General features: G+C 44.1%; 2 protein-coding genes across 10 annotated transcripts in view; one reads left to right on the top strand and one right to left on the bottom strand.

Moving 5' to 3' along the window:
• Positions 1 to 318: 318 nt before the first annotated feature.
• LOC133417972 (plectin-like) lies at positions 319 to 3896 on the bottom strand. 9 transcript variants are annotated; one of them, XM_061706253.1, is made up of 8 exons: positions 3848 to 3896; positions 3241 to 3396; positions 3010 to 3090; positions 2670 to 2816; positions 2333 to 2443; positions 2093 to 2212; positions 709 to 1890; positions 319 to 461 (listed from the first exon to the last, which is right to left on the bottom strand). In XM_061706253.1, exons 2-8 carry the CDS (start codon positions 3385 to 3387, stop codon positions 438 to 440), a joined length of 1812 nt encoding a protein of 603 aa, XP_061562237.1. In that variant the 5' UTR covers positions 3388 to 3396; positions 3848 to 3896; the 3' UTR covers positions 319 to 437. The 9 variants fall into 9 exon arrangements, with proteins under 9 accessions (XP_061562237.1, XP_061562242.1, XP_061562241.1 ...); XM_061706254.1 differs by lacking the exon at positions 319 to 461 and having other exon boundaries at positions 489 to 1890; positions 2333 to 2374; XM_061706251.1 differs by lacking the exon at positions 319 to 461 and having other exon boundaries at positions 491 to 1887.
• Positions 3897 to 4492: 596 nt separating this feature from the next.
• The window catches only part of scn4aa (sodium channel, voltage-gated, type IV, alpha, a), a 33833-nt gene continuing 24673 nt past the window's right edge, over positions 4493 to 13652 (top strand). The window contains exons 1-6 of the mRNA XM_061664065.1: positions 4493 to 5009; positions 11540 to 11849; positions 12282 to 12400; positions 12472 to 12561; positions 12626 to 12754; positions 13275 to 13366. Coding sequence (XP_061520049.1) covers positions 11589 to 11849; positions 12282 to 12400; positions 12472 to 12561; positions 12626 to 12754; positions 13275 to 13366 — 691 coding nt within the window. The 5' untranslated portion in view covers positions 4493 to 5009; positions 11540 to 11588. The remainder of the gene's footprint in view (positions 5010 to 11539; positions 11850 to 12281; positions 12401 to 12471; positions 12562 to 12625; positions 12755 to 13274; positions 13367 to 13652) is intronic.

Raw genomic sequence — 13652 nt, 5'->3', positions numbered from 1 at the left:
GGAGATTTGTGAAGAAAAACAAAAAATACAATGTATGATTATTTCACAGCAATAATGCTTTGCGTGTGTACATTTTTAGCCATGCACAAGAGTGTCCAGATGGAGCAAAATGCATCAGTAGAGTATAAAAGACATGTAAGGGTAAAAGATACTGTATTACCCCAACAAAATTACTTTAAAAAAAAAAAAGAACAAAATGTTCTGCCACAAGCCGTAACACAGTCCAAATGAATGCTCAATTACAAAAAAAAGTTCAAAGGGAAAATGCCCTAAAAAGTACAAAGGATTAAACAAACAGTAAATTGGTATAATGTGTTTTCCAAGCACGTTTATTTGAATCTACTGAGGACATCTTCGATTTAGGCACACAATGCAATGATAAGTGAAGTCTAATCAAAGATAAAGGCTCATCGGTGGACCGGCAAGCAGCGACGTGGTCATTTTCCAGCTTGTTCTGTTCCCTGCAAAGCCACACAAATGTTAGTCACCATTAAAGTGGCAAAAAAATGAGCAATAACATTTGGATTTAACACTTAAATGACGTGCACGAGGAAAAGACGTGGTTTTTATGACCTCTTTTTTAAAAAATTTTTTATTAGACTTGAAAATAATCACTTGACCTGTGAGCTCTACAGGTGCTAAACTGACCTGTGGCGTCACCACTTAAGTGTTAGCAACAGAGATGGGTGTCCGGGCAAGCTCACAAACCTCTTCTTGGTCTTGAAGAACAGGAGGTGAACTTGGATCGTGCCTCTCCTTTTCAGTTTTTGTTGACAGGTTGTCACTCGGTAGGACTTTGTCGGACTTGGCCTGCGATGACTCAGCATGGGAGTCTGCCTGCGTGGAATCCACCTGGTCAGACTCGTCTGAGGAGTTCTCCATTTGTGCAGGTTCAACCAGGGAGGCCTCCCTGGTTGACTCCTCCGGCATTGACTCCACCTGTGCAAACTGGGCTTGGGGAGTCTCATCTTGTATGGGTTGGACCTGAGAGGCCTCAGCTTGAGAGGACTCGGCCTGCATGGACTCCACAAGCGCAGTCTTGATCTGCGCAGACTCCATCAAAGAGGATTCCACCAGCGCCAACATGGCCGGGGAGGTCTCACTGTTTTTGGTTTCGACGTGAGAAACCTCAGCATGAGAGGACTCAGCCTGGAAAGATTCTTGTGCAGACTTGGACATGAGGGTCTCGGACTGAACTAAATCTGCCGGTGTAGATTCCGCATGTGAAGACTCGGGCTGAGAGGTCTCAACTTTTGTGGATTCAACCTGTGCGACCTCAGCCTGGGAGGTCTCCGCCTCCAAAGACTCGGCCTGGGACTGCTCCTGGGCAGACTCGGACAGGGAGTTCTTAGGCTGAGCAGAGTCCGCTGGTGTGGACTCCACCTGTGCAGATGCGGGATGAGAGGTCTCAACTTGTGGAGATTCATCGTCAGAGGCCTCAGCCTGGGCTTTCTCAGCCTGCATGGACTCGGCCTGTCCAGACTCTTCTAGCATGGACTCCACCTGCGCAGACTCAGCCTGGGAGGTCTCAACTTGTGCGGCTTTGACATGGGAAGCCTCAGCTTGAGAGGATTTGGCCTGCGCAGACTCCTCCGGCGTAGACCCCAACTGCGCATACTCTGACTGGGAGCGCTCAACTTGTGTAGATTCCACATGGGAGGCCTCAGCCTTAGAGAACTCAGTCGGCGTGGCTGGGACATGGTAGCCCTCAGCTTGAGAGCACTCAGCCTGGTAGGTCTCAGTCTGCATGGATTCGACCTGCATGGACTCTACCAGCACAGACTCAGCCTGGGAGGTATTGACCGGCGAGGTCCCCACCAGCTCAGCTTCTACTTGCGAGGACTTCACCTGTGCAGACTCTGCATGGGAAGACTGGGCGTGCTCATCCTTCTGGTGGAAAGGGTGTCAGGAAAAATGTGTGAGTTAGACATTAGCCAAACAATCACTTGGCCTGACTCCTCTTATATGGCTTCAGCTGGCTTTGCGTTGTCTCGCTAAACATTCACCATGCTTCTAGTTCTGTCTCTGGTTCCAGCTGGACCATCCACTCAACTGAATAAGAACGTTCTTAAAGAGACGCCAATCCCATCACCTTCTCTGTGTGTTGGCTTTCGGGGAGAAGTGGGCTCGGTAGCTCCTGGTGTCTGTCCACCTGGCTAGAAGCGGGGCCTTCAGCCTGGGACAGCTCACCGGTTTCAGCCAGGCCAAGATCCTGCAGGTCATTAAGGAGAGAGAACGCGACCGTGTGATCATGTTAGCGCAGCGTGGACAAACGAGGCCCCGTTTTGCTGCTCTCCTTTTCTAGAAACATCATCAACAAATAATGTCTCACCGCCTTTTCCTCCCTTGGTTTCTTCACTTGGGGCTGGTCCTGCTGGATAGTGTCAGACCGCAGAGAGACAACTGAGGACTCTGGAGCGGTTACATTATCGATCGTCTCAACCTGGTAGACATATGAATGCATGTCTAAGCTGGTTCCCCCAAACAACAACCAGCTATAAAGCGCTAGCTTTCTTACCCCATGCATGTAGCTAACCCAAGCTTGCCCTGTGATCCAAGGCCAGCAGACTGCACACATTGCATGCACATGCAGCACCACCACCACCACCACAAAGCAACCCATCATGGAGACACCACCACCAGACATATTTTGTTATTGTTTTTTTCACCTCCTGTTCATTCTCCAGAGGTCCACTTTGGTGCTGTTTGTTAACATGTTGGGTTTCCGGCCGAGGAGGGTCCCTCTCAGGTTGCTCAGTAGGTTCGGGCGTGGCTCCCACACGATCGTCTGTTCCTGCAGACTCCATTTCAGAGAGCTGTTAAGGTGCCGAGTGTCAAATATCCTTCAGACCCACAACATCCTGCCTTTCTGAGTCTGTGCCTCTACCTTGCCAGCTCTTCACTTCACATCCCTCCCATCTGTTGGCTGAATTTGCTGTTTTCTAACTGCTGACTACAACGCGACTACACGAAACGGCAAAGCACTAAGCAAAACAAAGTCAAAAGTACTTTTCCTGCGGGCTCCTTCCCAGCATCTTTCTCTCTGGCTTTGGCCCGTTCCTTCTCCACAAGTGCCAACCGGGCCTGTTTCTGTAAGAATCCGAATTTCACACATTAGCATTGTGGAGGTTAACATAAAAATGGTCATTTAAAACATACCCTATCGCTTCACATTGCAAGGCACGTTGCTCTAACTACTGGCAAGACAAACAAACTAGCATTCTGACTTTATTTTATTACCTTTGCCTCATATTCGACGTTGGCGTTGTATTTGTACAGCCAATGGGCTAGAAACTGGATGGGGTCCATTGGACGCTGCTCGACCACTTCAGCTAAGCCCTCTGCCAGGCATGAACCCAGATGCGTCTTGACGTACTCGGAGTCCATGTTTGGAGTCTGTGCGTGTTGTGTAAGCGCACTTGTAAGTCATTTATGAAAATGAAACATAGCATTTACTGCTACTTCTACGACTTGCGTTTAGCTTTATTGGGACGTCATCACAGGTCATGTTTATTCGTTACTGGCACGTCATATATGCGAGATGGGCTTCATGATTTTAAAAACGAGCAAAAATACACGGTAATACAAATGCAAGAATAAAAGTACAGTATTCGGCGTCATTATGGGTTAAGTGTTCGTCGGACATAACAACAGTAACTTTACTCGTCGGCTAGTTTAACTTCGCTAGTGTATTCGATCGTAGCGACACAACAAACACGCACGAAAACGTTTTCACACAAGATTATGATGATGAGACTTTGATCAATCGTTACACTGTTATTGTGTCCGAGAGTTGTATATTCATAAAAGTGTTCAAATGGAAGGAAGGAAAATGACAGAAACAAACCTGTTGCCAAGCGCGACGGGACTACCGGATATGTTTGCTTGTGTTTCTATGGTAACAGTGTCACTTCCTTAACAGCCCGCGGGCTAGCAGTGAAAGAGTTCCGACCCATTCGTCTCATTAGCATTAATAAAAATATTATTATTGTTACTAACATTGTTTTTAATATTAATACTAATACACTATAGTATACATGGAGTTTGGCAATCAGTCTAATAAATAAAATAGGAATACTATATAATGTTCTAATGATCTTTAACATACTTTTCTTTTTTTTTTTTACATACGTATTTAATGTTGTGATTTGTTAATGTGCCTTTTAAATGTTCTTATGACTTTATTAATGAATTTTTTTATGTTCTTCTATTTTTCAGTATATTTTTATGTGTACAAAATGTAATGGGATTAATGTATTTTTCTTCTGCCTAAAATAATTGACTGCGTCATATTTTGTTTTGATTCTGGTGTTCACTCAAAGAAAGTAACATTACAATTTAGTAAAAAAAAAAAAAAAAAAGAAACATTTTAATTAGTCATTATTCTTATTATTATTATTATAGCTAATTTAATCAGCGGTCACGTCATAAAATATAGGCTACTTTAAATGTTATTTATTTATTTTCCCTACTCCTGACTTCCGGACTGACTTCTGGGCTGTCCTAAAAGTCTTAATAATTGATTGATTTAGTGACTGGGGAGTGATTGATAAACCAAATACGACGAGGCTTTTTTGAGAAATAGTCATTCGAAGTGCCCGAAAATCGCAAAATTGCCAACACTGGGGCTGGGGTGAAAGGAAAAGCGTGAAATTGGGTGCAAAATGGACGTCGAGAGGAAGATGTGAATGATGCTAACCTGCTGTGGAGGATCAACTCGTCCAGTTTCACACTGCGGTCAAGCCAGCTTCCACTCGTAAAGTAGCAGTCAAGCCAGCCGCCCCAGCCGCCCCTAATTTTGTTCATACTAGGCATTACGGTAATAGGTCGCTAACTCGCGGCGAATCTGCCCGCACAGACAAAGTCGGCGACGACTGCCGCCGGCCGGGGCTGCCAAGAACCACAAGCGCGTCCTTCTCAGTGTTCGGGACGACGACGACGACAGGATTTTACTTTCCTTCTCGTCCTTTTGACCTCATTCTGTGGACTCGTTTTCGCCACCGTGCCAGGTATTTTCACCTCTTACCTTTCCTGTTTGTTCTTTTCTGTCTTTCTCGCTTACGTTAACGCTAAATAGTCTAGTTTAGAGCTGAAGTTTGAAATCCTTTTGGTGAGATTTTTGTGTGGAGGTGTCTATCTCCACTTTGGGGTTGGAGACGGACACTTTTTTTTTTTTTTTTTTTAGAATTAGTTCGAGTTGATTTTGCTCCTTTAATCTGACTCTTTTCATACTGTCAAACTGAAAGTTTGAGTTGTTAGGGTCCTCAGTTGCAGTTATTGGACTTGAATTAAAGCTCTAGCGCACATTTGTTCTAATAATAAGCATAGACCTGTAATTGAGCTCGGGGTCATATTTGGAATGGGGAGACTTGGGGATTTTCTGTAGTGGTTTTGCATGTGCGTGTGTTGAGCCCCTCATACTGATGTCCATTGTGGACCTTGCCCTCGCTGTACGGTGAACCGTCGCCCATGGCGTGCATTTAAGTGCGATTGAGCATTCGTCACCAATAGAGAAGAAGAGTTGGCTACTGATGTTAACGGGGTAAACTTGGTTTGTGTGCGATTTTCAGTTAGTGGAAAGGTCAGGGTTTGTGTTGGGGGGTGAATATTGTATGAGTTATTAAGCCTGCATTTTCTGCATTAATAAATTACATCAGGATATTGATGTCTTGCTTTCTGCATCAGTCAATGAAAACATTCACAAATTCTGAGCCTAGTTTACACTTAACGTAAGTAGTCTTCTGTTTTGTCCTCAAACACTCAAACGCACGCCATGGACAATATCGCTCCCTGGGTTACACTTTCTGATGGGTCTTAGATTTTTCTCTAACATTGTAACCTGGTCAATTTTAGAGACCAATAGCAACCTTTCTCTGCATCATCTTGAGAACATTACAACCCTGCTTTCTCCAGTGTCAACCTCACAAGGAGCCTCACCTGCCTGTCGGACCGCTACTGAAATCTTCCATCACGCTACTTTTTGCTGTCCAGATGGCCGACTATCATCTGGTGGCCAAACCACCTAAGACAACACCTACGCTTAGAGCGTTACAGGAAGAGCACAGAAATACCAAGCTAGGGTATTTTCTTCTTCAGCAAATAAATGTAAGTTAGGCTCTACATTTAACAAAAAATAAACGAATGACGAATTGTCAAGGTTTCAGTGGATGCTCCCACTAGAAGTTGATGATGGTGATCATCGTCATTGCAACGCCTAACATTCTGCAAACACCCCTGCTTTCTTCTTATTGACAGAGTTGTTGTTTTTTCTCTCCCCCAAAGATTACTCCTCCCAAGTGTGTTTGCTGCGTATGCTGTCACATGTTCAAGGACTCTTGGACGGCAAGGGTGTGGGTTTTGGGTTTCTTTCACTAAGCGCGACCATGTGAGTGTGCACTTGGCCATGGCCGCATGGTTTCCCAGGGAACTGAAAAGGTGACGTGAGGTTAAAGTTAACTTGAAGGTGGTTGTCTTTGATCAAATTTGCTTTGTTTTTTCTTGGGGAGATTGGTGTTACACATTTAATATCGTGCCCCCCCTGCCTCGCGCCTAGATGGAATATTCTTCTTCCCACTTGTAATCTACTCAGATTACCATGCCATTAGAGCAAAGGCCCTTTGGGTCAGAGATGGTGCAAGTCGGTTGGAAAAGCTGCATATGAAGAAATGCACAACTTCTTCTTTGCCATTGTTTGGAAAATACACAAATTTGTAGGGGCGTAAGGCAACACCAAGAATGCCGGTTTGTTACGTACCTTCATTAAGGTCACAGTTCAGTTCACTTTGGGTACAATAATGCAAGACATAAAAGTGCCTTTCTTTTGTGTAAACAGGAACATATTTGATGAGATTTAAACTGGTTTATTAAAATAACTGTTAGGATTACATTCTCCTATAAATGAAAGACTGTCGAAAAAGCACAGAATCACAATGCAATGTATCTAATAAAGTACAAATATTTGATAACGTATAAAAACTTAAAAATCTTTTTTTCCCTTTATTATTCAACAGTATGACTTCTGTTTAGGCAAATACAACATCAATATTTTGTTGTGTTTTGAGAAAGGTGAAACAAGTTTGTCTTATTAAGAAAGTGCAACGTCAATAGTTTGTCTTTTTTGAAGGAAGTGCAACATCAATAGTTTCTTATTTTTAGGAATTTGCAGCATCAATAGTTGGTATTCCTTTTAGGAAAGTGCCACATCAGCATTCTTGTTTTTAAGCAAGTGCAACATAAATACTAAATAGGTTGTTTTCTTCAAGATGAATAGTTTGCCTGTTTAGGTAAGTACAACAACATCAGTAGTTGCTCTTCTTGTCTTTTTAGGTGGCTGCAACTTCAGTAGTTCACCTTCTTAGGAATATGCTAAACAGTAGTTTGCTTTCTATTTAGGAAAACGCAACATAAATAGTTGGTCTTCTGCAACAGCTGGAGCAGTGTGAATTATTATGCAATAAAAACATCAATGTTTTCTAGTTAGTGGTTTCTATTTTTTTTCATGCTGCACTGACATTCATATTGGTGTGATCCCATTTCAAATGTCAATATTCTCTTTGAGGAAAGTGCAATGTCATTGGTTTGTCTTGTTTTTGGGAAAGTGCAACAACAATGGTAAAACAATTGCATCTCGCTAGTGTTTTTCCCCATTGATATTCACGTTGGCGTAATTCCATTGCATACCATTTAGCAAGTCTGATGTACCGCCAAAAGCATGTTGCTAGCTCAGTGAGGCTAAACTGCAATGAGTTTGTTTACAGAGTAGACGTGTGGCTAGAGGGCCAAATCTGTTCCCTGTGGAAAACTGTTTCAAATACTGTACATGTACTATTACAACCCTACCAATTAGCAACCTGTTGAAGTACTCCCCAACTTGTGGTTTTATTGCAAGAATGCAGACACAGCTGTGTGGCATGTGCTTCCATCAAAGTCTATAAATCACAAGGCTCACACGTATGTTTGCGGGACCTCAGGAGCGCGCGGGCCGGCTTAGCCCGGGTCTTTACAGCTCGCCTGGGTATGCGGTGGCACGGTCGTGCGAGCAGCTGCCATCTTAGCAGCAGCAGGATGATGCATGCAGATATTTCCAGAGATATCAGACCCAGAGGGCCCAAGTGGCCAATCGTGATGCTGGTGCAAAGCTAGGAATTAGTCAGGCAGTAAGGGGTTTAAAAGCTCCGTGGCTCCCTATAGGGTTAGAAATACAAGGTTAATTGGCGACTGACAGGGCGTTGACGCCGGCGAAGCACGGAGGCATGATTTGACCCAGTGAGAACGCAGCGGGAAAGGGAGCACGGCAAATGTCAAAGGAAGCGTTGAGTCGAAGCCTCGGGCCGCGCTGTCCGTCTGTCCGTGACCGCTTAGGCGCATTCCCGGGAACGTAACTTTGCACGCTGACATGTTCTCTTCAAGGTGCAACAAATGTTAAGCCCAATGGAAAAACAAAAAAACAACAAAATGTCACCTTCATCAAAAACCGAACAGCAAAGCAATGACAGGACAGGGAGACATGGCAGGAACAGGAAGTCAGACAGTCAAATGTCAGGGAAATATGCCCCAAAAAACAGCACTGTACCGGGAAGGACTCTCTAATCCGTATTAAATTATAAAACCTATTGTATTTAATACCTGTACTAATAAAACATATTGAGGTGCAATAAGTATCAACTTTTTTTCACTACAGTGCTGTAAACATCACACCACATCATACAGTACATTAAGCCCAATTCAAAAGGTCTGAAACACTGCTTCAACACCGAATCGCGACTCTGTATGAAATATAAAACACATTGTTGGAACACAAACAGTGGCTCTTGCGAGGGGAGTGTTGACATTCTGGGATGTAACTCAGAGGTGTCCACGTTACCGCATCTGTATCCCCTGCCGGAATGTCAAAGGTGGCGCAGCCTTCGCTTACAGGCGATGTGTTATATGTACTGTCACAGGAAGACTCCAGAAATCTAACGTTGCTGCGCTCAACCCTGGATGACTGACTGGCCCGACGAGTGCCGGCAATACGTCTAGCGTAGCTTTTCAGTTGGTCACACCTTGGGATCTATGTCCACTTTTGTAGAAGTCAAGGTGCCAAAAGAAATATATGAATATGTTGAAATATGTCACCCTATTATTAAAATTACATGTACGGTGTTCATCCATCCATCCATCCATTTCTTTACCGCTTATCCTCACTAGGGTCGTGTGCTGCCGGGGCCTATCCCAGCTATCTTCGGGTGGGACGTGGGGTACAACCTGAACCGGTTGCCAACCAATCACAGGGCACATATAAACAAACCACCATTCGCAGTCACATTCACACCTACGGGTAATTTAGAGTCGACAATTAACCTACCATGCATGTTTTGAGGATCTGGCAGGAAACCGGTGTGCCCGGAGAAAACCCACCCAGGGACGGGGAGAATATGCAAACTCCACTCAGGCGGGGCCGGGATTTGAACCCCAGTCCCCAGAACTGTGAGGCAGATGTGCTAACCAGTCGTCCACCGTGCCGGCTGTACAGTGTTCATTTCAGAGCAAATTATGATGCAACTAAGGAGAACGATGACGTGTGTATGTGTGTGTATAAAGAAAATTAAAATAAAATTTTGCTGGCAAAATGGCTTTAAAAAGGGCATATATATATATATATATATAAAAAGAGAGGGAAATAAAACTGAAAAAAACTCCACAAAATAATAAATCAGCCAGAAAGTGCAGAAGAAAAATCATATGCTTTATGATGACCAAAATGCTGGGGCGGAGCTCCATGGTCGCCTGGGGCCGCGGCCACCCCAACCAGAAAGCTGTCCACCTCGCTGGTGTCCCCAGTATAGTGTTATTCATGGCGGAAAAGTTCGATCACCAATGTATTTTTTGACCAACTGTGCCAGAACGGTTCTTCAACCTGTTGTGGAATTCCTGCATTGAAGAAATAATTTCTTGAAGGTTCGCTTCCCTCTTTAAAGCAAAAAGCTTTAGAGGCAACAATTCATACAGGCATAACAATGGCACTCCTCTTGTCGTCTGTGTACTGCATGACAAGGGTACGAGGGACATATTAAAGTCTCACTGAGAAAGCCTTTTACGTCCAGCAATTCGTGGGTTGACGTTCGGGCTTTGGGTGAGAAAAGTACGTCAAGGCAATGGAGGTCACTGTGGCTGGAGAACGATCAGGTGTTTTGTAGCCACATGGCCGTGGGCTCGCAAAGTGCACTCGAGGGTGCGAAGGCGGAATCTCAGTCGTGTTCGGGCCCCCACCTGCGGCGTGTAAAGTGCACGGTAGTCGGCCCGGTAGGACGAGTTGGCGATTCGAGCTGTTTATCGGGAGGGGATGTGAAGGCGGGCGGCCGCAGCTCACCCCGGGAAGGAATGAGCGCAGTCATTTGGCTCCTGAAACATGACGCTTCGTCTTGACAGCCGCTAGCAGCTGGGCACCCACCGAACCCTCCTCACATGTGGGAATGTATCCTCCGCTGTGTTATCACTCTTTCTCAATGTGTATGTGTGTGTGTATGTGTGCGGGAGGGGGCACTAGCCATTCACGTGTGTCCTAGGCCTCGGTGGTTAATGGATTTTCTCGATTATTCGAGTCAGTTTCTCAGTACAGTATTTTTTTTTTGAGAGGCTTCCTCTTGGCTAGTCTTCACTGAACGTGCACTGCTTCCACTAACAGCATGGCTGTGAACAAAATTGAGCTAGTTTACAAAGGCACAGTCAGTGTTGCTAAATTAGTAACTTTTTCACGACATATAGCATCTTTTCTGACCCCCCCGGTCACTATTTTTCAAGACAGCGACTTTAATTCATACCAAGAAACGGACAACCTGAGCGATGCCATTAATAATTGTAGTATAGCACAGTGTTCCCACTACTACTTGCAAATTTACCTAAGTCAAAGAGTTTTTTGGGGGGGTGTAACCTCTTCTCCCTTTATTCACTGAAAAACATTTCATGTTTTCAGAAACACCTTAAGGTGCCACACAATATCGCCCAAGCCCTGCCTCATACAAAACTTTGGCCATGGTGCAAAGGAACTATGTTGAAGTGAGGGGGAAAAGCTTCTATTAGACAGGCCAAAGTCCTATCTAAAAGAAAAGTAGTGCTTTGGTGCCATCTTGTTGCATAATCGGGGCGGCAATTATTTACAGTTTTTTGCTATTCGCATGCCTCGGCCTCATTACGAATTACTGTTTAGTTCTCCTGACATGAAGCAAAGCCTTTGGTGGCTGTAAATGAGCTTTCTTTGACGATACCAACAGACTCAATAACCAATAGAGCAACTGTGGAATAATCCATATACTGTCTTGTAAACAAAAGTATCAGCAATACCAATGGTATCATGATACGTCACCATATTTACATGTAAGTTTTTCTGAAAACAGCCACCTTAAAGTGTGTATGCCTGGACATCAGACAGCCGTAATACCAAATGTAATGATTTTGTATCGATACGTTATCATACCAGATGAGAAGATGCATTGTGATTTGGACATTTTGTCCCACCCAAACTGCACCTGCCATGTTCAACTGATTTCCATCCTTGTAGCTCCTCCTAGGATGACCCCGGTGCGGCGGTAGCCCTTCGCAATGCCAAGATGGCGCCCCTGCTCCCTACCCCAGGCGCCGACGCATTCTGCCTCCTCACCCGGAAATCGCTGGCAGAGATCGAGAGGCTCCAAGCGGAAAGGCGAAACAAGGCAGCCCGAGTAGACGGACATGACGAGGCCGAGGAGGCGGCGGCCCCCAATGCCGACTTGGAAGCGGGCAAGAATCTGCCATGGATTTACGGAGACCCTCCGACAGAGTTGGTCAACACGCCGTTGGAGGACCTGGACCCCTTCTACAAGGCTCAGAAGGTCAGTTAAACTGTTGCAGTGTGTCAAACATTATAGAATGGCTTCATTAAAAGGGAAGTAACTGTCTTATGGAAAATTTCAAATGGTTGTATACAAGTATTCAGTTCTTTGTAGTGCCTGCCCACCCATGAAGTGTAAAATTACAATATTATAACAACCAATCAACGCTTTACCCAGAGTAGATAAGTCAACATCCATACAGACATCAAGAGTACAAGCATATTAGACATGCCCTGCTTGAGTGATGTGAACATCATAATAAAGCAAATCTGAAGCATGTAAACCAAGTTAATGTTACATATGAGTGACCACAGATTTTCTGTGTAAGAAAAACATGAAACATATTCATGAAGTGCCCGTGACATGATATTGAGGTCAAATGCGGGTGTATTGATACTGTGTCTTAACAACTGTCACGTTTGTATTTTTCAGACATTCATCGTGCTGAGCAAAGGCAACACCATTTACAGGTTCAACGCGGAGCCGGCGTGCTACCTCCTGAGCCCCTTCAGTGGCTTAAGAAGAGGAGCCATCAAAATCCTCATACATTCATATCCTTAACGACGCAGCTCATTTCAGCACGCTCCCCAATATCTCACTTGTTTCCTTAACGATGCCTTAAATTATTTAGCATGTTCATCATGATCACCATTCTGTCCAATTGCGTGTTCATGACCATGAGCAACCCGCCGGCATGGAGTAAAAATGTCGAGTGAGTACGCCGTAGTACGTTTGAATGTCACATTTGATGCTAAGTGTTTTTTTTCTGTCCACAGGTACGCTTTTACCGGGATTTACACTTTTGAGGCCACCGTCAAAGTGTTGTCCAGAGGCTTCTGTATTGGCTCGTTTACATTCCTTCGAGACCCGTGGAACTGGCTGGATTTCATGGTGATCAGCATGGCGTAAGCAAAACAAGCATCAATTCCAAATTGATCCTTGCCCGCATGGCTTCCATGTTGCTACCAGTGACATAGGGTGGGGTGATATGACCTTAAAATAACATTTCTGATTTTCTTTTTGTTGATTTTGTTTACAAAAATCTGATTTCCGATTTGAATTGATTCGCCACCCACCTCCTTTGCTTACATGCATGTTTCTGGGATTTCTTTTATTTCTCTGTCTGCCAAAATATATATTTCAAATAAAAATAAAATTAAATAAAATATTAATATTCCCCCCCCAGAATTAGATTTTTCACTCAGGTCTCTCTACCTGTCAATGTTTTTCTTTCTTTTTAAAAAAAAAAAAAAAAAAGCTGAGTCAATTTGTAGCATTGACATTTTCAACCCATCTTCACCGTTCACTAAGAGTGGGCCCACTCTTTCCTCAGTCTTTAATTTAGTCTTTAGAACTATTTCTAATTTTTGAATACAAACATCCATTGACAACCTGCTGATTCCTTCTTTTGATGTCTCTCCGCAGATACATCACTGAGTTCATCGACCTTGGTAACGTGTCTGCCCTCAGGACCTTCCGTGTGCTCCGAGCCCTTAAAACCATTACTGTGATTCCTGGTACGCCCTTCTTTTTCTATATTACTGCAATTTATAGTTGAGAAACAGCAAGAGTTGTCTTTCAAGTTTATTCCTTGGAAAAGGAGAAAAAAAAACAAGCAGAGTAGGCGCATGGAACTCAATACACGAGGTCTTCTCACTAACCGACACCCAATGTCACACTATATGCGATATGATTTTTAATTTACCAAATCCTCCAGTTCATATAACCATGGAAATTTATTGGAAATGTTCCATCCCTTTGGAACCGTAGTAGCAGCCAGCTTTTTACGTTTTCCATTATGCC

The sequence above is a fragment of the Phycodurus eques genome, chromosome 19 (assembly GCF_024500275.1).
Source record: "Phycodurus eques isolate BA_2022a chromosome 19, UOR_Pequ_1.1, whole genome shotgun sequence".
Lineage (NCBI taxonomy): Eukaryota > Metazoa > Chordata > Actinopteri > Syngnathiformes > Syngnathidae > Phycodurus > Phycodurus eques.
The sequence above is the reverse complement of the archived record's forward strand: the minus strand, read 5'-3'. Positions and strand labels throughout refer to the sequence as shown.